The sequence below is a fragment of the Scyliorhinus torazame genome, chromosome 9 (assembly GCF_047496885.1).
Source record: "Scyliorhinus torazame isolate Kashiwa2021f chromosome 9, sScyTor2.1, whole genome shotgun sequence".
Lineage (NCBI taxonomy): Eukaryota > Metazoa > Chordata > Chondrichthyes > Carcharhiniformes > Scyliorhinidae > Scyliorhinus > Scyliorhinus torazame.
The window spans coordinates 215,727,923-215,751,363 of record NC_092715.1 but is presented as its reverse complement, the minus strand read 5'-3'; the positions used below and the strand labels follow the sequence as shown (position 1 = coordinate 215,751,363).

General features: G+C 50.9%; 1 protein-coding gene across 2 annotated transcripts in view; it reads right to left on the bottom strand.

The window, feature by feature from the left end:
• Positions 1-23,441, bottom strand: part of gak (cyclin G associated kinase) — a 215,773-nt gene that overhangs the window by 177,716 nt on the left and 14,616 nt on the right. For both annotated transcript variants that reach the window (XM_072517104.1, XM_072517103.1), the window contains exon 2: positions 13,458-13,519. In XM_072517104.1, coding sequence (XP_072373205.1) covers positions 13,458-13,519 — 62 coding nt within the window. The remainder of the gene's footprint in view (positions 1-13,457; positions 13,520-23,441) is intronic.

The following is a 23,441-nucleotide window of genomic DNA, read 5'->3' as shown; positions in this document are numbered from 1 at the left end:
CGATTACGGCGCAGAATGGAACCATCCGGTAGACGAACCAGGAACGAGCGGGGAGCCACCTGCCGAAGAACCACAGCAGTTGCAGACCAGCCACCATCCGGAAGATGGATGCGGACGCTGTCATCTGGAGCAAGAGCAAGGAGATCAGCTGCATGGGCGTCATGAGCCGCCTTGTACTGTGCACGATTGCATTCGTTGAAGGACCGGAACGTGGTCGAGGTCTGGGACGTGAATGGACGGCACCGTCGTCCTCAGGGTGCGACCCATGAGCGGCTGGGCTGGCGACAGGCCAGTGGACAGTGGGGCCGAGCGATAGGCCAGCAGGGCGAGCTCGAAGTCGGATCCCGCATCGGCAGCCTTGCAGAGGAGCCGTTTGACTATGTGGATGCCCTTCTACGCTTTGCCATTGGATTGGGGGTACAGGGGACTGGATGTCACATGCACAAAGCTGTACCTCCTGGCAAAGTTGTACCATTCCTGGCTTGCGAAGCAGGGGCCATTGTCCGACATCACAGTGAGTGGGATGCCGTGACGAGCAAAGGTGTCCTTACAGGCACGGATGACTGCAGACGATGTGATGTTGTGCAAACGTACCACCTCCGGGTAGTTTGAAAAATAGTCTACAATCAGAACAAAGTCCCTGCCCAGCACGTGGAACAGGTCGATGCCCCAACCTTGGGCCAAGGGGACGTGACAAACTCATGGGTCTGTAGGGTCTCACGTGGTTGGGCCGGCTGGAACCGCTGACAGGTGGGCAGTGGAGCACTGTGTTGGCGATGTCGTCATTGATGCCGGGCCAGTACACCGCCTCTCGGGCCCGTCGGCGGCACTTCTCCACGCCAAGATGGACCCCGTGTAGCTGTTCCAAGACGAGCTGGCGCATGCTGTGCGGGATAACAATGCGGCCCGGACTTCCGGTTGCGGCTATACGGAGCTAAGTCGCACATTCGGCGGCTCCCGCAAAAACGGACTTTTGGGCTCTTTTCAGGGCCCCCAGTGGTACTTTTTCGACGTTTCCCGGTGTGAGAAGAAGATTACAACAATTCCCCGATAGTGTATGGCTTTTACCAGGAGCGGGGCGACTAAAAAGGTGGTGGTGGACTCGAAGAAGGTGCAAGGGAAGAAGAACAAAATGGCGACGGGCGGAGACCAGGCAGCGTGGGTGCAGTGGGCGCAGGAGCAACAGGAGGGTATCCAGCGCTGCTTCAGAGAGATTAAAGCGGACCTGCTTGAGCCGATGAAGGCTTCTATTGATAAGCTGCTGGAGACACAGGTGGCCCAGGGGTGCGGGCACGTGGCTGGCCGAGGAGGGGCTATGGCTAGTCGGTGGGGGAGGGGAGCAGGTAGCCCCCTGATCCGGCTGATAACCTGGAATGTAAGGGGACTGAATGGGCCGGTCAAGCGGGCCCGTGTGTTCACGCACCTGAAGGGGCTGAAGGCGGATGTGGTTATGCTCCAGGAGACACACCTGAAGGTGGCAGACCAGGTAAGATTGAGGAAAGGGTGGGTAGGTCAGGTGTTTCATTCAGGGCTGGATGCCAAAAATCAAGGGGTGGCGATTTTGGTGGGAAAGGTGTCATTCGAGGCATCGAGCATTGTGGCAGACAAGGGCGGTAGGTACGTAATGGCAAGTGGTAAGTTGCAGGGAGAGAGGGTGGTACTGGTCAATGTGTATGCCCCGAATTGAGACGATGCGGGTTTTATGCGGCGCATGTTGGGTCGGATCCCAGACTTGGAAGTGGGGGGCCTGATAATGGGGGGAGACTTTAACACAGTGCTGGATCCGGCACTGGATCGCTCCAGGTCTCGGACGGGTAGGAAGCCCACGGCGGCTAGAGTGCTGAGGGGGTTTATGGACCAGATGGGAGGGGTGGACCCTTGGAGATTTGCAAGGCCGGGGGTTAGGCAATTTTCATTCTTCTCACATGTCCGTAAGGCTTATTCCCGAATCGACTTTTTTATTTTGAGCAGGGCGCTGATGGCGAGAGTAGAGGATACCGAGTATTCGGCGATAGCCATTTCGGACCACGCCCCGCATTGGGTGGACTTAGAGCTGGGGGAGGAGAGGGACTAGCGCCGTTGTGGCACTTGGAGGTGGGGCTGTTGGCGGACGAGGAGGTGAGTGAGCAGGTCCGAGGAAGTGTAGAGAAGTACCTGGAGGCCAACGATAACGGGGAGGTCCGAGTGGTGATGGTATGGGAGGCGCTGAAGGCGGTGGTTAGGGGAGAGCTGATCTCCATTAGGGCCCACAAGGAGAGGAGGGAGCGGGGGGAGAGGGAGAGGCTGGTGGGGGACATGGTGAGGGTAGACAGGAGGTATGCGGTGGTGCCCGAGGAAGGATTGTTGAGGAAGAGGCGCAGCCTCCAGGCCGAATTCGACCTGGTGACCACCAAGAAGGCGGAGGTGCAGCGGAGGAAGGCCCAGGGGGCGATTTACAAGTCTGGGGAAAAGGCAAGCCGGATGCTGGCGCATCAACTTCGGAAGCGGGATGCAGCTAGGGAGATCGGGGGAGTTAAGGACAGGGGAGGGAGTGTGGTGTGGAGTGGGGTTGGCATCAATAGGGTCTTCAGGGACCTTTATGAGGAATTGTACCGATCCGAGCCCTCACGGGAGGGAGGGATGGGCCGCTTCCTGGACCAATTGAGGTTTCCAAAGGTGGAGGAGGGACTGGTGGCAGGATTGGGGGCCCCAATTGGGCTGGAGGAGCTGACCAAAGGGATAGGAAGCATGCAAGCGGGGAAGGCACCGGGGCCGGACCGTTTCCCAGTCGAATTCTATCAAAAATATATGGACCTGTTGGACCCATTGCTAGTAAGGACCTTCAATGAGGCAAGGGAATGGGGGGCCTTGCCCCCGACGATGTCCCAGGCACTGATCTCCTTGATGCTGAAGCGGGACAAGGGTCCCCTGCAGTATGGGTCTTACAGACCGATTTCGTTGCTAAATGTAGATGCCAAGGTGCTGGCGAAGGTCTTAGCCACGAGGATCGAGGATTGTGCGCCGCAGATCATCCACGAAGACCAGACGGGGTTCGTGAAGGGGAGGCAGTTGAACGCAAACGTGCGGAGGCTTTTGAACGTTATCACGATGCCGGCGAGGGAGGGGGTGGCAGAGATAGTGGTGGCGATGGACGCTGACAAAGCCTTCGATAGGGTAGTGTGGGGGTCCCTGTGGGAGGTGCAGAAGAGGTTTGGGTTTGGGGAGGGATTTGACAGGTGGGTTAGGCTGTTGTATGAGGTCCCGATGGCAAGCGTGACCACAAACAGGAGGAGGTCAGAGTACCTTCGGTTGCACCGAGGGACGAGGCAGGGGTGTCCCCTGTCCCCCCTGCTCTTCGCACTGGCGATTGAATCCCTGGCTATGGCACTGAGTGAGTCGAGGAACTGGAGGGGGTTGGTGCCGGGTGGGGAGGAGCATAGGGTGTCGCTCTATGCGGACGACTTGCTGCTATATGTGGCGGACCCGGTGGGGGGAATGCTGGAGGTAATGAGGATCCTTAGGGAATTTGGGGATTTTTCCAGGTACAAGCTCAACATGGGGAAGAGCAAGCTTTTTGTGGTTCACCCAGGGGACCAGGTGTTTGGGGGTCCAGGTGGCCAGGAGCTGGGGGGGGGGTGCCCTGCATAGGCTTAATTTCACAAAACTGGTGGAGCAAATGGAGGAGGAGTTCAAGAGGTGGGATGCGTTGCCGCTGTCCTTGGCGGGTAGGGTGCAGTCAGTCAAAATGACGGTGATCCCAAGGTTTTTGTTCCTGTTCCAGTTTTTGTTCCTGATCCAGTGCCTCCCCGTGTTTATTCCGAAGACCTTCTTTAGGCGGGTCAACAGGAGTATAATGGGGTTTGTGTAGGCGCGAGGGACTCCGAGGGTGAGAAGGGTGTTCCTGGAGCGGAGTACAGATAGGGGGGGCTAGCGCTGCCCAACCTCTGTGGGTACTACTGGGCCGCCAATGCGACGATGGTGCACAAGTGGGTGATGGAGGGGGAGGGGGCTGCATGGTAGAGGCTGGAGATGGCGTCTTGTGTGGGTACAAGTCTGGGGGCGCTGGCAACAGCGCCGCTGCCGTTCCCTCCAAGGAGGTATACCACGAGCCCGGTGGTGGCGGCTGCCCTCAAATTCTGGGGGCTGTGGAGGCGGCACAGGGGGGAAGGTGGGGCCTCGGTGTGGACCCCAATACGGGGGAACCACCGGTTCGTCCCAGGGAGAACAGATGGAGGGTTTTCGGGGTGGCACAGGGCAGGGATGCGAGGGTTGGGGAACCTGTTTCTGGACGGGAAGTTCGCGAGCCTGGGTGAGCTGGAGAAGTATGGGCTCCCCCCCGGGGAACACCTTCAGGTACTTACAGGTAAGGGCGTTTGCCAGGCGGCAGGTGGTGAAATTCCCGCGGCTTCTGCCACACACAGTACAGGACAGGGTGCTCTCGGGGGGGTAGGTGGGAGCGGGGAAGATCTCGGAAACTTACCAGGTGATGCAGGTGGAGGAGGAGGCCTCGGTGGTGGAGGTGAAAGGTAAGTGGGAGGAGGAGTTGGGAGAGGAGATTGAGCAAGGGACGTGGGCAGATGCCCTGGGGAAGGTGAACTCTCTTCCTCATCGTGCGCGAGGCTCAGCCTCATACAGTTTAAGGTGCTGCACAGGGCACACATGACCGGGACAAGGATGAGCCGGGTTTTTTGGGGTGAGGACAGGCGTGTTAGGTGCTCAGGGAGCCCAGCAAATCACACCCATATGTTCTGAAGGGCGTAGCGAGGATGGTGTCGAGGGTGGTAGGATCCAGGGTCAAATCGGGCTGGGGGCTCGCAATATTTGGGGTGGCAGAGGAGCCGGGAGTGCAGGAAGCGAAAGAGGCTGCTATTCTGGCCTTTGCGTCCCTGGTAGCCCGGCGAAGGATTCTTCTTCAGTGGAAGGATGCAAGGCCCCCAAGCGTGGAATCCTGGATCAAAGATATGGCGGGGTTCATGAAATTGGAGAGGGTGAAATTTGGCTTGGGAGGGTCGATACAAGGGTTCTTTAGGCGGTGACAACCGTTCTTAGACTTCCCGGCAGAACGATAGACATTGGTCAATGGCAGCAGCAACTTTGGGGGGGGGGGGGGGGGATCCGTGGCTGGTACATTGGAGGCCACGAAGGCCACATGGACGTTAACCTGGCACACGAATCCTGCTGGGGCACACGGGGTGTTGACTGCCCTGGACAGAGCGTCGGCTATGATCAGGTCTTTGCCCGGGGTGAATACGAGCTGGAAGTCGTATCGCCGGAGTTTGAGCAGAATGCACTGGGGGCGAGGCGTCATGTCGTTCAAGTCTTTTTGCATTATATTGACTAGCGGGCGATGGTCGGTCTCGACGGTGAATTGGGGAAGGCCGTACACATAATATTGAAATTTGACGACACCGGTCAACAGGCCCAGGCACTCCTTTTCTATCTGCGCGTAGCGCTGTTCCGTGGGGGTCATGGCTGGTGACGCATATGCAACGGGGGCCCATGATGAGACCTCATCGTGTTGCAGGAGCACTGCCCCAATGCCAGATTGGCTGGCATCGGTCAAAATTTGTGTCTCTTTCGCTGGATCAAAAAAAGTCAATATCGGGGCCGTGGTAAGTTTGGTTTTAAGTTCTGTCCATTCGCTCTCGTGGGCAGGAAGCCATTGGAAGTCTGTCGTCTTCCTGACCAGGTTCCTGAGAGCTGTGGTATGAGAGGCGAGGTTAGGGATGAACTTCCCTAGGAAGTTGACCATGCCCAGAAATCGGAGGACCGCCTTCTTGTCCTCTGGCTTTTTCATGGCTGTGATGGCAGCCACCTTGTCCGCATCCAGCCGCACATCCAGCTGGGAGATGTGGTCCTCTAGGAACTTGAGTTCCGTCTGGCCGAAGGAGCATTTGGCTCTGTTGAGGCATAGGCCCTGCTCCCGTATGCGTTTGAACACGTGCTGGAGGCGTCTGATATGCTCTTGGACCAAATGATTATGTCGTCAACATAGACACGAACACCTTCAATGCCTTCCATCATTTGTTCCATGATCCTGTGGAATACCTCTGACGCCGATATGATCCCAAACGGCATCCTGTTGTAACAATATCTGCCAAAAGGGGTGTTGAAGGTACACAGTTTCCTGCTGGATCTGTCTAGTTGAATTTGCCAGAATCCTTTCGAGGCGTCAAGTTTGGTGAAGAGCTTGGCCTGAGCCATCTCGCATGTGATCTCTTCGCGCTTGGGGATTTGGTAATGCTCCCTCATTATGTTGCGATTCAGATCCTTTGGATCAATGCAGATTCTGAGCACGCCGGAAGGCGTCTTTACGCACACCATGGAACTGACCCCGTCGGTTGGCTCCGTAACTCTGGAGATCACTCCTTGGTCTTGGAGGTCCTGCAGCTGCTGCTTGAGGCGGTCCTTGAGGGGTGCTGGGACTCTGCGAGGTGCATGCACCACAGGCGTGGCGTTCTGTTTGAGTATGATCTTCTAAGTATATGGGAGCTTGCTCATGCCTTCGAAGATGTCGCGATGCTGGTCGATGATGGTGTTGAGTTGCACCCTGAAGTCAGCACCCTGGAAGGCAGACGTATCATCAGGAGAGAGAGAGTGAACTCTTTGAATGAGGTTTAGTAATTTGCACGCTCTCGAAAGGAAGGATGGCTTTTCGTGACTTGTGCGTCACTTCGAGTTGGCATGAGCCGGTAGCAGGAACGATGTTGCCATTGTAATACAAAAGCTGGCAGGCCGATGGGAGAATGGTTGGTTTGACACGAAGACTTTGGAAAGCAGACCACGCCATGAGATTGGCGGAGGCACCAGTGTCCAGGCAGAATCGTATTTGGGACCGGTTGACCATCAGGGTGGCACACCACTCATCGTCTGGATCGATGCTGTATACCGACAGCGGCTGGTGTCTTTGCTTCGGGAACAGCCTGTTTTTCGTTATGACACCGACTCGAAAAGGCGCCTTCGGGTCCTCGGTGTCACTGCTGTGTGGGAGGTCGGAATCGGACTCGGTGACCGTGGGTTGAATTGCCCGAACATTCCTGTGAGGCTGGCTGAAGCGATATGAATTGGAAGGCTGAGCTGCTCGACAGCAGGCAGCATAGTGGCCAAGTCTTCCACATCGTAGGCATTGTCGAGATTTTGCGGGGCATTGCCGCTTTAAATGAGCGGAGCCACAGTTGCCGCACGTCGTGACGTCAGCATTTTCACTGCGCCATCGTGCATGCGCTGTGTGGTCCTGCGCATTATGTTCCTCCAGGTCGCCGTCCCCTCGTTTGGTGCGTACAAGCGCGGGAGTCCGTGAAAAGCGCACAAAATGGCCGCCCTCATCCAGGCTGAGGCCCTGGAGGTGTTCAATCACTTGGACCCGTTCCGCCTCGTGGGGACCTTGCAGCCGCTTGTCTATGGGAGTACCGACTGGTGGCATTTTCATGTAGGACACAGGTCTCGATGGCGGTCGCTAGGGTGAGTTGCTTTACTTTGAGGAGCTGCTGACGTAGGGGTTCCGACTGAACACCGAAAACGATCTGGTCGCATATCATGGAGTCGGAGGTGGGCCCGTAGCTGCAAGATTGCGCAAGGATGCGGAGGTGTGTTAAAAAGGATTTGAAAGGTTCGTCCTTACCCTGCAAACGCTGCTGGAACACGTAGCGTTGGAAACTTTCATTCATCTCTACGCTGTCAAATTTGAGAACCGTCTTGAACTTCGTCTTGTCGTCATCTGCAAAGGTGAGAGAGTTGAAAATATGGATGGCATGGTCCCCGGCCGTGGAGAGGAGAAGAGCAATCTTTCTGGTGTCTGAGGGCCCTCCCTGTCCATGGCTTCGAGGAAGAGCTGGAAGCGCTGTTTGAAAATCTTCCAGTTGGCCCCGATGTTGCCGGCGATGCGGAGCGGCAGCGGCGGGCTAATATTGTCCATGTTGCAGGATGACGGAATGCTGGCGGAAGGCAGATCATTTGCAGATAGGTCTAAGAAGTGCTAGTATGCGACCATTCCTGGTATCATGATGTGTTGGGTGTTCTGGATCTCATACAGGTCACCAACACTTGAAGTAGTGCAACACTATTTTATTAAAAGGTTAACTATTTAAACATACTTGAACTGTGGGTAAATACGATACCAGCTTTAACTAAAGACCTTTGCCTTGTCCTAACCAGTTGATGCACTTAGCACATGGTGAATGTCTGTGTTGCAGGCAATGAGCTCTGTACTCCTAGCTAGCTGCTATTCGAATGAGCGGGAACTCGGATGTCCCCTGTCTTTATAGTGCGTGTGCTCTCACTGGTGATTGGCTGCGGTGTTGTGTATGTTGATTGGTCCCACTGTGTGTCCATCAGTGTGTGTCTGCACCATGATATACTGGTGTATATTATGACAGGTTCCTTCATCCCAGCAGAAATCAGCTATTTGATCATAGGAAAAAGGTCAAAACACAGAGATTTCTGGTTTGTATAACTCCCTGCAGTGCAAGGTAGCTGAATACTGCATTAAGTGGTGCATTCCCCCACTGAGCCACGAGCGTACTCATAATTTGCTTCAATATTAATGAAACTGGCTGATCCATTTCTCTTTTCACTACCCCAAACCGCACAACGTGCATGCCAACATCAGCAATGATTGGGCCCATGATCAACAGAAACTACAGAGTCTATATGGGTTCAATTTAGTGATGACATAAAGACATCATTCATCCAAAGCAGCAGAGACAGTTTGCAAAAACTAAGAGGAGAAAGGAAAATAACTTGCCAGAAACTATTTGAGCAACACATGGGGTTTGAGCTCCTGCTTTGAGTGGCTGGGTTTCAAAAGGGCTAGCAGACACAGTACACAAGGATGATGCCATAATTGTAATCTTATCAAGATTTCCAAAAGACCTTTGATAAGGAACCATGTCGCAGACTAATAATGGTCAAAGCACGTGTAGTCAAGGGGCAAGCAGCAGAATGGACAGAAAGCAGAGATTAGGGTAAAGAAGAGCTATTCAGACTGCCAGAAGATGGAAAGTTGGGCCCCAGAGGGATTGGTGCTGGGATCCCTGTTCTATTGTACACAAATTATATTCATTCAGATTTTGGAGTCTAAAACACAATTTCTAAATTTACAGAAATGAAAACAAAAAAATGTGGGAAATACTCAGCAGGCCAGGCATTATCTGTGGAGAGAAACAGAGTTAATGGTTCAAGTCGGTGAACTTTCATCTAAATTTACAGCTAACACCAAATTGAAAACGATGGTCAAATTGGGCGGGAAGACCGCACCAACATTCACAACATTAATGAACTCGCGGAATGGGCAGTAAATTTTTTTTTCAATAAACGTTTTATTGAGGTATTTTCTTTGGCAGTTTAACAACAACAAAATCCACAATATAAATAACAAGAAAAAAAAAAGTATATACATAGTGCAAATTCAGCCACACTCTCCCACATGTCCGGCCATTACTTACCCCCCTATGCTACACTAACCTAACCCCCCCCCCCTCTCCTGACGTTTAATTTTCTGCGAGGAAGTTGACGAATGGTTGCCACCTCCGGGCGAACCCTAACAGAGACCCTCTCATGGCGAACTTAATTTTTTCCAGACCGAGGAAGCCTGCCATGTCTGAAAGCCAGGTCTCCGATTTCGGAAGCCAGGTCTCCGATTTCGGGGGCTTTGAGTCCCTCCAGGCCAGCAATATGCGCCTCCGGGCTACCAGGGAAGTAAAGGCCAGAACATCTGCCTCTTTCTCCTCCTGGATTCCCGGATCCTGTGATACCCCAAAAATCGCCACCTCCGGACTCATTGCCACCCTCGTATTTAATAACGTGGACATAAGAATATAACATAAGAACTAGGAGCAGGAGGAGGCCATCTGGCCCCTCGAGCCTGCTCCGCCATTTAATGAGATCATGGCTGATCTTTGTGGACTCAGCTCCACTCTCCGGCCCGTACACCATATCCCTGAATCCCTTTATTCTTTAGAAAGGTATCTATTTTTTCTTAAAAACGTTTAAAGAAGGAGCCTCAACTGCTTCACTGGGCAAGGAATTCCAGAGATTCACAACCCTTTGGGTGAAGAAGTTCCTCCTAAACTCGGTCCTATATCTACTTCTCCTTATTTTGAGGCTATGACCCCTAGTTTTGCTTTCCCCGACCAGTGGAAACAACCTGCCCGCATCTATCCTATCTATTCCCTTCATAATTTTATGTTTCAATAAGATCCCCCCGCATCCTTCTAAACTCCAATGAGTACAGTCCCAGTCTACTCAACCTCTCGTCATAATCTAATCCCCTCAACTCTAGGATCAACCTAGTGAATCTCCTCTGCACTCCCTCCAGTGCCAATATGTCCTTTCTCAGGTAAGGAGACCAAAACTGAACACAATACTCCAGATGTGGCCTCACCAACACCTTATACAATTGCAGCATAACCTCCCTAGTCTTGACATGGTGTCGGCAAACCCCTGCCAAAATCCCCTCAGTTTTAGACATGCCCAAAACATGTGGACATGGTTCACTGACCCCCCCCCCCCCCCCCCCCCCCACACTTCGCACATCTGTCCTCCACCCCAAAGAATCTACTCATCCGAGCCACCGTCATGGGAGCCCGGTGAACAACCTTAAACTGGATCAGGCTGAGCCTGGCACACGTTGCGGTGGCATTGACCCTTCCTAGCGCGTCCGCCCACAGACTCTCCTCCATCTCTCCCCCCAGCTCCTCCTCCCACTTAAGCTTCAGCTCCTCGGTCTGCGTCTCCTCCGACCCCATAAGCTTTTTATATATATCCGAGACGCTCCCCTCCCCTATCCATCCTCTAGAAACCACCCTATCCTGAATCCCCCTTAATGGGAGTGGGAAGGTTGGCACCTGCCTCCGCAAAAGTCCCGCACCTGTAAATACCGGAGATCCTTCCCTCCAGCCAACGCAAACTTCTCCTCCAGCGCCCTCATACTCGGGAAGCTTCCTTCTATGAACAAGTTCCCCATCCTCTCTATTCCCGCTCTCCGCCAAATATGGAACCCCCATCCATCTTCCCCGGGGCAAACCTATGGTTATCGCAGATTTGGGACCACACCGAAGCCCCCTCTGCCCCCACATGTCTCCTCCACTGCCCCCAGATTCTCAGGGTAGCCACCACCACCACCACCGGACTGGTAGAGTAACGCGCCGGCTGGAACGTCAGGGGCGCCATCACCAGTGCCCCTAAACTTGTTCCCTTACACGAGACTGCCTCTTTGCGCACACACCCACCCACCCACCAGCCACCAACTCACCATTTATGTTTGCCGCCCAGTAGTAATTACTGAAATTCGGCAGCGCCAGCCCACCATCTCCCCAGTTCCATTCCAGCATTGCCCTCTTCACCCACGGGGCTTGCTCCCCACACAAAGCCCGCAATAATCTTATTAACCCGGTTGAAAAAGGAACGCGGGATGAAAATGGGGAGGCACTGGAAAACGAAGAGAAACCTCGGGAGGACCGTCATTTATAACGACTGCACCCTACCCGCCAGAGACAGCGGGAGCGCGTCCCATCTCCGGAAATCCTCCTTCATCTGGTCCACCAACCGGGCCAGGTTCAATTCGTGTAGCCTATCCCAATTCCTCGCCACCTGAATACCCAAGTATCTAAAACTGTCCACCACCACTCTGAACGGTAGTTCCCCCAATTGCCTCCCCTGACCCCTCGCCTGCACCACAAACAACTCGCTTTTCCCCATATTAAGCTTGTAACCTGAAAACCGTCCGAATTCCCCCAAGGATTCCCATAATTTCCCTCATCCCCTCCATTGGGTCAGAGACATACAGCAGCAAATCATCCGCATACGAGACTGTGTTCCAACCCCCCCCCCCCCCCCCCCAACCCCCCGGACCAGCCCCTTCAGGCCCTCAGAGCAATCGCCAGCGCAAACAGCAGTGGGGAGACGGGACAACCCTGTCTTGTCGGAATGGGCAGTAAATTTAAACATAGTAAATGTCAGACATTTTATTTTGGTAAGAAAAATAAGGAAGTCACATATTACTTGGAAAATAGGAATCTAAATTCGATAGAGATGCAAAGGGAGTACAAATACACAAATCAGTAAAATTGCAATGCAAGGCAATAAGACCTTCCGGATTATTTCTAAAGGTACAGGATTGAAAGGTAGTACAGTTTTGTTGTATCAAACCTTGGTTGGACCACACTTAAAGTACTGTGTACATTGATGGTCTTATACAAAGATGATACCAGAACTTCCAATTATATACCATCAGGAAAGCATGAACAGACCTTGGCTCTTTCCTCTTGAAAACAGAAGGCTGAGAGGTCACCTAATAGAGATCTTTAAAATTACAAAGTGTATTGATAGGGGGTGGCACGATGGCACAGTGGTTAGCACTGCTGCCTCACAGCGCCAGGGAGCCGGGTCCAATTCCGGCCTTGGGTGACTGTCTGTGTGGAGTTTGCACATTCTCTCCCTGTCTGTGTGGGTTGCCTCCAGGTACTCCGTTTCCTCACAATTCAAAGATGTGCAGGTTAGGTGGATTGGCCATGTTAAATTGCCCCTTAGTTTCCAAAGATATTCAGGTTAGGTGGAGTTACAAAGTTAGGACGGAGGAGTGTGCTGAGGTAGGGTGCTCTTTCAGAGGGTTGGTGCTTACGCGATGGGCCAAATGGTCTCCTTCTGCACTGTAGGAATTCTATGTTCTATGATAGACAGAGAGGGTGTTTCAACGTGTGAGGAAGAACAAAACAAGGGGCCATCTATATAATATTGTCACCAAGAAATCAATTACTGAATTCCGAAGCAACTATTTACTCAAGTGGTGAGAATGTGGAATATGCAAACATAGGGAGCAGTTGAGACAAATATTACAGATGTTCTAAAGGGGAAGCTAGATAAGCATATGAAGGAGGAGGAAATAGAGGGTTATGCCGATAAAGTTAGATGCAGAAGAATGGGGGGGGGGGGGTGAAAGAGAGGAGGCAATAATAGAGCATAAATGCCGACAAGGACCAGTTGGCCTAAATGGCCTATTTCTGTGGTGAAAATTGTATATACTTTATGTAGTTTTCCAAGTCTCCTCTAAAATAAATACTTGATCATGCTGAGTAGCAAACACAATTTTATTCACACTCAACGGTGGCATCACATTCGCATTGAGTTGTCCATTAAGATCTGACATTCAAACACCAATCCTATCCTTAGCTAACCACGACATGCATGCAAAGACCAACACCACCTGAGATCTTCCTGATATGTGTAGCGCAGAGTCTACCACAAAACAAAACAGTTTTAAACATTGCCCATCTGAAGGTGCAATTTATTTCATCTAGAAACTCTCCTCCACTAAGTAGCCTAGGTGTTGGATGTTGCCCATGTGGTAAAAAAACATAAAAATGAACTGCGCTTCACCCTAGGCAACGACTGCAGAAGTGATGCAAACACCTCTGTCCCAGTACAAAGACGGGAAATGCCTGCAAGACCGTGGTTGAAAATAGTTTCAAAGTATGACTCACCTTTAAAGCATAATCTCTTCCACTACCAAGATCTTGTGCTTCATAAACAAAGGCAAATCCACCTGTTAAATCAGAAATACATTTCTAGAGTGAGAACTTAGCAACAAAATACAGTGGACATTATAGACCTTTTTAGGCACTAACAAAGGCCCAAGGCTTTTAAAAGGCCATAACTTCATATCAAGGCCAAGCACGTCAATTGAACAATTAATTTCAAAGAATCATTTGAATCCGAAAATGAGTGTACTATCTTAGTCACATTTTACTCCTAACAGTAGTGAAACATATTAATAAGTTTTGTTAATGGCTAAATTATCATAGGAAACAGCAATGGTCAAATTGCACAGCTCAGCTGATATCTGCAGATGTTATTTGATACCCGTGACAAAACCTGTATTTTAGCCTAGAGGCAAGCTCTGTGCGGGCAGGAACACCATTGGAGGTCAGGAAACCGGTCTTTGGAGCCGGTTTAGCTCAGTTGGCTGGACAGCTGGTTCGTGATACAGAGCAAGGCCAACAGCGTGCCAGCTGAGGTTATTCATGAAGGCCCACCTTCTCAACCTTGCCCCTCACCTGAGGGTGTGGTGACCCTCAGGTTAAATTACCACCAGTCAACTCTCCCCTCAAAGGGGAAAGCAGCCTATGGTCATTTGGGACTATAGCAACTTTATTTGTGGGTTTCGGGTGTGATCTGTGGAGGTGTGGGTAGGCAGGTAGATCGCAGTCGGGGAGGTGCATAGGGGAGCTTGTTGGGCCTGGAGAAAACTATCCTGTTCCTTCTGACCCACATGTAGTGCTGTTACTTCATTGATTCCGTCTTTTCCTCCTCCTTTAGGTTGCCGTGTTTCCTGACACCCAGGAACCCTGGCCACTTTTGTAGAATCACCACTAAAATCAAGTCCACAGTCTCATAATAATATTTAAATGACCAACCACTTCCTGCAAGCATGTTGCTCGTCTGACCCTCCTCCCACCTCCATTAAAACTGGAAGTGAGCAGGTTTGATGGGAGTTCTGTTCCTGTTACAGATTATTTTGCATTTTACCTTTGATGTTCCTTAACCCAGCCATTTTTGGAAGTTAACAGTCAGCTTATAAACACTGTAGCTCAGTGGTAGGCAACCTGTGGCCCAGGGGCCATGTGTGTTCTGAGTGCGGCCCACAAGACATTTTGTTGCCCGTTATCCACATGCAGGGTGGCCACATTCTGTTGATGTCCATCCACGTAGTTTTTTCCCCACCGGTATGACTGAAGTGATACGCACATTAAACAAGGGCAGTGAAGTGAGGTGCCTGCTGATTACATACAACATTGACTGAGAGAGCCGTGAGCTCCCTCTACGTCCAAAGTGTAAATATTTATTTTGTTTTTACCATTTGAAGTTGATGATAGTCTATTAATATATAAATGGTTAAGCATTTTCTTAATTCGGAATATTCAGCATGAATTAAACGTATTTAATATTATTCAAGGGGTTATAGTTCGTGAACAAGCCCAATTTCAATCTTGCGGGCCATTGGGATGAAAGAAGGACACTCATGCTGCCCACTAACTAGCCGAGGTTGCCCGTCACTGTTGCAGCTGATTAACACAAAGCTTTCAGCACAAATCAGAAAGTAATCCAAATTGAGTATAAGTGGCTGTGAATGTTACGTGAATTCCAAGACTAGATTACAACCAGTCACGACTCATTCAGAGATGGTTTACATTTCAACTCATTTCCCTTCTTCACTCCTTCTTACACCTATTCTCTCCCCCCTCCCCATGTACCGTTTCTCTTCTAAAGCAACCACCTGACAGCTCTCAAGTTTTCAATAGTATTCTGTTGCAACCAGCGGGATGAATAATAACAATCCAGGATTGTTCACTCACCTCCCCATTCCCTTGCTTCCCAGAGAGAAATGCACAACCAGATCAAACAGCCCTGTCATCTAGGAAACCAGAACAAACCTGCATCCTACCATGTTGCTACGCCAACACTGCCAGACAGACAACCATTTTTACTGCCTGAAAACTGTACAGTTTCAAATTTCTAACTTGTTAAATATAACAATCATTGATTTTGGACACCTCCACGCTCATCAACTGAATAACTGTAGGGAAATGGTATTGACTTTCACCAGGGCTATGCTCAGTGCAGCACAAACATTTAAGAATTGGGTCATCATGAGCTAGTAATTAGGGTGTCTTTATGTTTTTAAAATTACCAAGACCAAAATCTATATCCTACCCACCATATTTGGGCATCATCATTCATGTTCACAGTCAACACCAGCAGCTGCACATGCCCACCTCTTTGAATCTTATAAGCTGCAGATACCCATACCTTTGAGATGTTAAGAGAAGACCTTGTCTGCCGTCTTGGGTGGAAGCAAGGGAACATATGACTGTATTCGAAACTGAAGAATTCTCCCCGGTATCCTGACCACAATTTAATACTTTAACCAAAACCACTAAAACAAAGATTGCTATCTGGTCAGTATTACAATGCAATTTGCGCAATCTTGCTCTCTGCAAATTAGTCGCCAACTTTCCTACAACAGAGACTACTTTTCAAAAATGTCTTTAATTGACTGTAAAGCACGATCGGAGGTTCTGAGATTGTGAAAAGGACAGAATAAATGCAAGATCTTTCTTTCGCCTATACTTGCACTATCACAAATGTACTCGGAAATTCACTTTGGCCTGACTTTCCTTGGGTCAGCCACAGAACAATGATTAGTAATTTGCTAGTCTTGTTTTAAAATCAGAGCAGTAGCAGGTAACAGAAGCAAATGGTGACAAAGAACCTTGAAATCATTTTATGCCTGTTATTTTAAACAAAAGTTCTGGTTCAGGTTGTTTTGTGTCCATGCCAGAACATAGAAGTCGATTCCAATTTAATCTATGTCCAAGCTCAGTTCCTATTTCTACAGGAAGAGGCCAGGGAAGTCTTCAAGGATTGGGAGGAAGGGAGAAAAATAATAACTCCGATCATTAGTCCATGCAACTTCATTCACGTGCTCAGATAACATTGGCAAAGACTAGGAGCAGCCATAACTCAGCAATAGCACTCTCAGTTCTGACCAAAAATGTTACAACTACAAATCTCACTTCAGAGATTTCAGCACCCAAGACGAAACTCAGTCCAGTACCGTGCTGAGGTACTGCACATTCTGAGGTGCCACCTTTTGTATGATGTATTTTGGTCCCATCTACTTTCTCAAATTCTGAGGAAGGATGTAACAAATTACAAATGTGACATTAATAAACTTGCAGAATGAGCATTAAATTGGGGATTAATTTCAATACAGGTAAATGGGAAGTATTACATTTTGGTAAGAAAATGAGATCACATGTTACTTAGAAAACAAAAATCTCAGTGGGTAGAAGAGCAAAGGGATATTTGAGAGTGCAAGTACACAAATCACTACAAGTAGCAATGCAGATTAATAAGGCCAGAAAGAAACGGAAGCCAAGAACAATGTTCATTTCAAGAGGGATAGAACAGAAAAGTAAAAGGAATATTGCTAAATGTGTAAAGAACCTTGGTTTGGCCATAGTTGAAATGCTGTGAACAGAATTAGTTGCCATATTATAGAAAGGATATAGAGGCACTAAGAGAGGGTACAAAATGATTTGCATAGATGACACCAGAACTTCCAGGTTATATCCATTAAGTAAAGATGTATAGGCTGGGTCTGGCTTCTCTTGTTAAAGGGGTCTTTAAAATTATGAAAGGTTTTCCCAGAGTAGACAAAGAAAGCATTTCCACTTGTAGGGGAAAGCAAAATTAGCATCCGTCAATATAAGATGGTCGCCAAGAAATCGAATAGGGAATTCAGAAGAAACATCTTTACCCATAAGAGGTGGTGAGAATAGAAACTTGCTTGAAGTTGTATGGATGCATTTAAGGGGAAGCTACACAGAGATGAGGGAGAAGGGGATAAAGGGTTAATGATAATAGATCTGGACGAGGAAGGATAGCAGATAGCTCAAGTGGTACATAAATGCCAACATAGACAGGTTGGGCTGAATGGCCCATTACTCTGTATATTCTATGAATGTGAAACGCACTGTCACAGTGAGTGGTTGAGGAAAATGGTAAAGATTCATTTAAGGGGAGGAGAGTTAAGCATATGAGGGAGAAGGGAATTACAGGTTATGGTGATAGGAGTTAGATGAGGAAGGATGAGAGGATATTTGAGTGGAGATAAATCATTTGTGTTTAAATGGATAAACACCTTTCTTGAATCATTGTTCAGGGGGAGCATAGGGCCAGTAGGTCAGTCTTCCAGACCGTTCCGTTCTCCCTCTCTACCTGTCCGTTCCCCCGGGGGTTGTAACTGGTTGTCCTGCTCGAGGCAATGCCCTTGCTGAGCAGGAATTGACGCAGTTTGTTCGCTCATGAAGGCGGACCCCCTATCGCTATGTATGTAGGCGGGGAAACCGAACAGTGTAAAGATGGTGCAGAGCGCTTTAATGACCGTGGCCGCGGTCATGTCGGGGCAGGGGATGGCGAATGGGAAACAGGAGTACTCGTCAACCACGTTCAGGAAGTACGTGGTGCGGTCGGTGGAGTCCAGACTGAGGCGTTCAAAGGGATGGGAAGCCTTTATCAGGTGCGCTTTATCTGGCCTGTAGAAGTGCGGCTTGCACTCTGAGCAGATTTGGCAGTTCCTGGTGGCTGTTCTGACCTCCTCGAAAGAGTAGGGCAAGTTGCGGGTCTTCACGAAGTGATAGAACCGAGTGACCCCCGGGTGGCAGAGGTCCTCATGGAGGGCTCGGAGGCGGTCCACTTGTGCGTTGGCACATGTGCCGCGGGATAGGGCATCAGGAGGCTCGTTTAGCTTCCCGGGACGATACAAGATCTCATAGTTATAGGTGGAGAGTTCGATCCTCCATCGCAAATCTTGTCGTTCTTGATCTTGCCCCGCTGTACATTATCGAACTTGAAGGCTACCGACCGTTGGTCAGTGAGGAGAGTGAATCTCCTGCCGGCCAGGTAATGCCTCCAATGTCGCACAGCTTCCACTATGGCCTGGGCCTCCTTTTCCACTGAGGAATGGCGGATTTCAGAGGCGTGGAGGGTGCGTGAGTGAAAGGCCACAGGTGTGCCCGCTTGGTTGAGGGTGGCCGCCAGAGCTACGTCGGACGTGTCGCTCTCGACTTGGAAGGGGAGGGACTCGTCGATGGCGTGCATCGTGGCCTTTGCGATATCCACTTTGATGCGGCTGACAGCCTGGTGGGCCTCTGTCGACAGGGGAAAGACAGTGGACTGAATTAGCGGACAGGCCTTGTCCGCGTAGTTGGGGGCCCACTGGGCATAATAAGAGAAAAAGCCCAGGCAGCGTTTCAGGGCCTTGGAGCAGTGAGGGAGGGGGAACTCCATAAGGGGGCGCATGCGTTCCGGGTCTGGGCCTATAACTCCATTTCGCACTACGTAGCCGAGGATGGCTAGACGGTCGGTGCTAAACACGCATTTCTCCCTGTTGTATGTGAGATTCAGGGCGTTTGCGGTCTGGAGGAATTTTCGGAGGTTGGCGTCGTGGTCCTGCTGGTCGTGGCCGCAGATGGTGACGTTATCGAGATACGGAAACGTGGCCCGCAAACCGTGCCGGTCAACCATTCGGTCCATCTCCCGTTAGAAGACCGAGACCCCATTAGTGACGCCGAATGGAACCCTTAAAAAGTGATAGAGCCGCCCATCTGCTTCAAAAGCAGTGTATTTGCGGTCGCTCGGGCGGATGGGGAGCTGGTGATAGACGGACTTAAGGTCCACCGTGGAAAAGACCTTGTGCTGTGCAATCCGATTGACCATGTCGGATATGCGGGGAAGAGGGTACGCATCCAGCTGCGCGTGCCTGTTGATGGTCTGGCTATAGTCTATGACCATCCTCTGCTTCTCCCCGGTCTTTACAACTACCACCTGAGCTCTCCAGGGACTATTGCTGGCCTGGATTATGCCTTCCCTCAGCAGCTGTTGGAATTCTTACCGGATAAAGGTTCGGTCCTGGGTGCTGTACCATCTGCTCCTAGTGGCGACGGGTTTGCAATCCGGGGTGAGGTTCGTAAACAGGGAAGGCGGGTCGACCTAGAGGGTCGCGAGGCCGCAGATAGTGAGTGGGGGTATAGGGCCGCCAAATTGAAACATTAAACTCTGGAGGTTGCACTGGAAATCCAACCCCAGGAGTGTGGCAGCGCAGAGGTGGGGAAGGACGTAAAGCCGATAGTTCTTGAACTCCCTCCCCTGCACCGTGAGGTTCGCGATGCAGAACCCTTTGGTCTCTACAGAATGGGATCCTGCTGCCAGGAAAATCTTTTGATTACTCGGGTGGATCGGAAGGGAACAGCGTCTTACCGTATCGGGATGTATAAAACTCTCCGTGCTCCCAGAATCGATCAGGCAAGGCGTCTCGTACCCGTTTATGAATACCGTCGTTGTTGCCGTTTGGAGCGTTCGGGGCCGCGACTGGTCCAAGGTCACCGAAGCCAGTCGCTGTTTCTGCATCGGGGCGTTTTCCTCAGGCCCCGTGGGGCCGTCCATCCCGGGGTCCTTAGCCGTCATCCAAGATGGCGGCATCCACGGGTCGCACACGGTCGGGGGGGGGGGGGGGGGGGTGTGGACAAGATGGCGCCGCCCATTGATCGCACGTGGCCGGAGGAGCACAAAATGGCGGCGCCCATCCCTCCCGCATGGAGTCGGAGACCCAAGATGGCGGCGCCCGGTGTCCACACATGGATCGTTGGGGAGGTTGAGGTTGAGGACCTGGTTCTCCCCCGGAGATTGCGGCGACCCCCCGGGCATGGCACACTGCTACAAAGTGCCCCTTTTTGCTGCACCCTTTACAGAGGGCTGAGCGGGCTGGGCAGCGCAGTCGGGGGTGTTTCGCTTGCCCACAAAAGTAGCGACTGGGCCCACCCGGGTGATCTGGCGCTCTGGCAGTACGGGCCTGCGGGGAAGTGGGGGGTGCCGGGGGTTCGTTCACGGCGGGGGTCCACGGTGCCCAAGGAGCTGCCGCATGGTCGGGGGCATAGGCACGAGCGTTCTGCGATGACACATCTAACGAGGCCGCGAGGGCCCATGCCTCCTTGAGGCCTAGTGAGTCTCTTTCCAGCAATCGCTGGCGAATTTGGGACGAAATCATACCTGCCACGAAAGCATCCCGAATCAGTAGCTCCGTATGATCATTAGCCGGAACCGGTGGGCATTTGCAATTTCTCCCCAGTATTATCAGCGCACTGTAGAATTCGTCCAGCGATTCGCCGGGGATTTGCCGTCTCGTCGCGAGCTGGTGGCGTGCGTAAACCTGGTTGACGGACCGAACATAGAGTCCTCTCAGCATGGCGAGCGCCGCCTGGTAATCGTCCGCGTCCTCTATGAGAGTGTAGATTTCCGTGCTCACCCTGGAATACAGGACCAGCATTTTCTGGTCTTCTGTAGGTACGCAGGTGGCCGTTCGGAGGTATCCTTCAAAACACGCTAACTAGTGTTTAAAAGTGGCCGCTGAGTTTGCCTCATGGGGGCTGATTCGCAGACACTCCGGAGTGATTCGGAGCTCCATGTTCTTTAAAGTCTGCGTAATAAATTGTAGCACAATCAATCACTCACGAGGCGAGATGAGAAGGAGTCAATCGATGGCTTTATTACGCAGACTTGTTCCCCAGCAGCACAGTTACAGAATGCGGCTGCTGGGAGAACCCGGACTCTTATACTCCTCCCTACTGGGTGGAGCCAGTTGGCGGCTGATCCAATCGGGACCCGGCGTCTATCCACCAATAGCCTCTCGGCATCACAGGGTACCGTAATACCCCTAATGCATACCACCACACACATGAAGCCCTGGAGACCATGATCTTGGGCCGGGTTTGAAGTCTTTGTCATTAAATTCTCTTCTCCTCAGAAAACTGACAACCACAAGGGCACAGTGGAGGCAAGGCTGAGTTTCATCATCGATGTCTGCCCTTGCTGATAGAGCCTCCCACGGTTTAAGAAATAATCAACGTAGTCTGATGAATCGCTGTGGCTGTTGATAGCCTGGGGTCAGTGTTGCGAGCGGGAGCAGACTGGTAGTCATCAGCTGCACAGCCTGGAATTTCAAGACTGCCGAAAGGAACATCAAAAGCTGTGTGTGCGTGAGAGAGAGAAAGTGTGCACGAGTGAGTGGTGAATGAGGTGGAATATGGTGGCCGAGCTCTGGCGGGAGTGAGCAGAGCCTTGGTCAGTGTGTGTGTGTTAGTGAATATGAGTTAGCGGATGTGAGAGATAGTGAATGTGTGTTGGGGTATATGTGTTTGTAGATGTGTGTCAGGCCAGAGGCACCGAACATGGGCTCACACCGACTGGGGCAGGAAGTGTCGTGAAGAAGCGGCTAACAGCGGGAAACTAGAACTGGGAGAAGCAAGGAAAGCCAGATGTGGAGGGGGGGCAGGGAGATTACAGGGAAAACAGGGAATAATACCCCGCATATTATTACAATCATAGCCATATTATTAAAGATAAACATAACAGACTTCCTGTGGCGGCCATGAAGTGGATGGTCACCCATAAGGTGGCTCCTGCTTGGGGATTAGGTTTTTGGCCCATTTTGCCCATTTAACGGGTGCTGTTCAAGTGGGAAAAGTGGTGTAGTTGCAAAGTTTGGGTTTCTCCTTCAGCATGGGATGCCTGGAGGTTATAACACGAGGAATAAGTTGAATAAAGGGTCCTCGTCTGGCTTAGAGGGGGCCCTTGTGTTACCCGAGAAGGGAAAATGGCGGAGTTCTCCGTGTCATCATTGGCCTCACTGTGCAACTGAGAGGCTGGTGGACTTCCTGGTGGAGGAATTCAGGAAATAGAGACATGAGGTTATGGATAATCTGGCAAAGGTGACAGCCCATTCGTGCAGCTCTGGACAGGGTGGAACAACGGCTGGATGTACAGGGCTTGACGATCCGGAAGGTGGAGGAGCACGGATCCTCTCTCCAACGTGGGGAAGATAATGGAGGCGCTAAGAAAGTTTGTATTTTTCTCAGGATATAGATTGAATGCGGGCAATGTTTTTCAGGTGAACTTGGGAGCTGATCCGTTTCACTGGCCAGGACTTGTTTTCGATATCTGGGAATACGGGTGCCTCATGACTGAGCCTCGTTATATAAGTTGAAGGGGGAGATGAAGGCGGACTTGAAGAGATGGGATACCCTCCCGTTGTCAGTGGCAGGAAGGGTTAAAACAGTTAAGATGAATATTCTTCCAAGGTTCTTGTTTGTATTTCAGTGCCTTCTAAATTTCCTGCCTACGTCTCTTTTTAGTAGGGTTAACAAGCTAGTTTCGAGAGAATGGGACGCATGCACGAGGGAGAGAGTTGGGACGCGTACACGAGAGAGAGAGGTGGGCCCGTGCCCGAGAGACCGGGCACGTGCCTGAGAGAGGAGGCTCGTGCCCGAGAGATTATTTTACAACAATCGGCAATGGTTTCATGGACATTTTTAGACTTTCAATTCCAGATTTTTACTGAATTCAAATTTCACCATCTGCAGTGGTGGGATTTGAACCCGGGTCCCCAGAGCATCACCCTTGGTTTCCGTTTTCTAGTCCAGTGACAATACCACCACGCCGCCACCTCCCCTAATGGAAACAGAGCCTGATTTCCTTAAAAGCAGTAATGGTCTTTCCTCAACTACTCACTTCAACAACTTATTTATTTTGTTTATAAATTTAGAGTACCCAATTATTTTTTTTCCAATTAAGGGGCAATTTAGCGTGGCCAATCCACGTAACCTGCACATCTTTTGATTGTGGGGGTGAAACCCAGGCAGACATGGGGAGAATGTGCAAACTCCACATGGACAGTGACCCAGGGCCGGGATTTGAACCCAGGTCCTCAGCGCCACAGTCCCAGTGCTAAACACTGTGCCACATGCCGCCCAACTGCTTGTATTTATGTAGCACTTTGAATGTAATAAAACATCCCAAAGGCATGTAACAGGAGCATAATGGAAAAGAATGGATATTAAGCCACATAA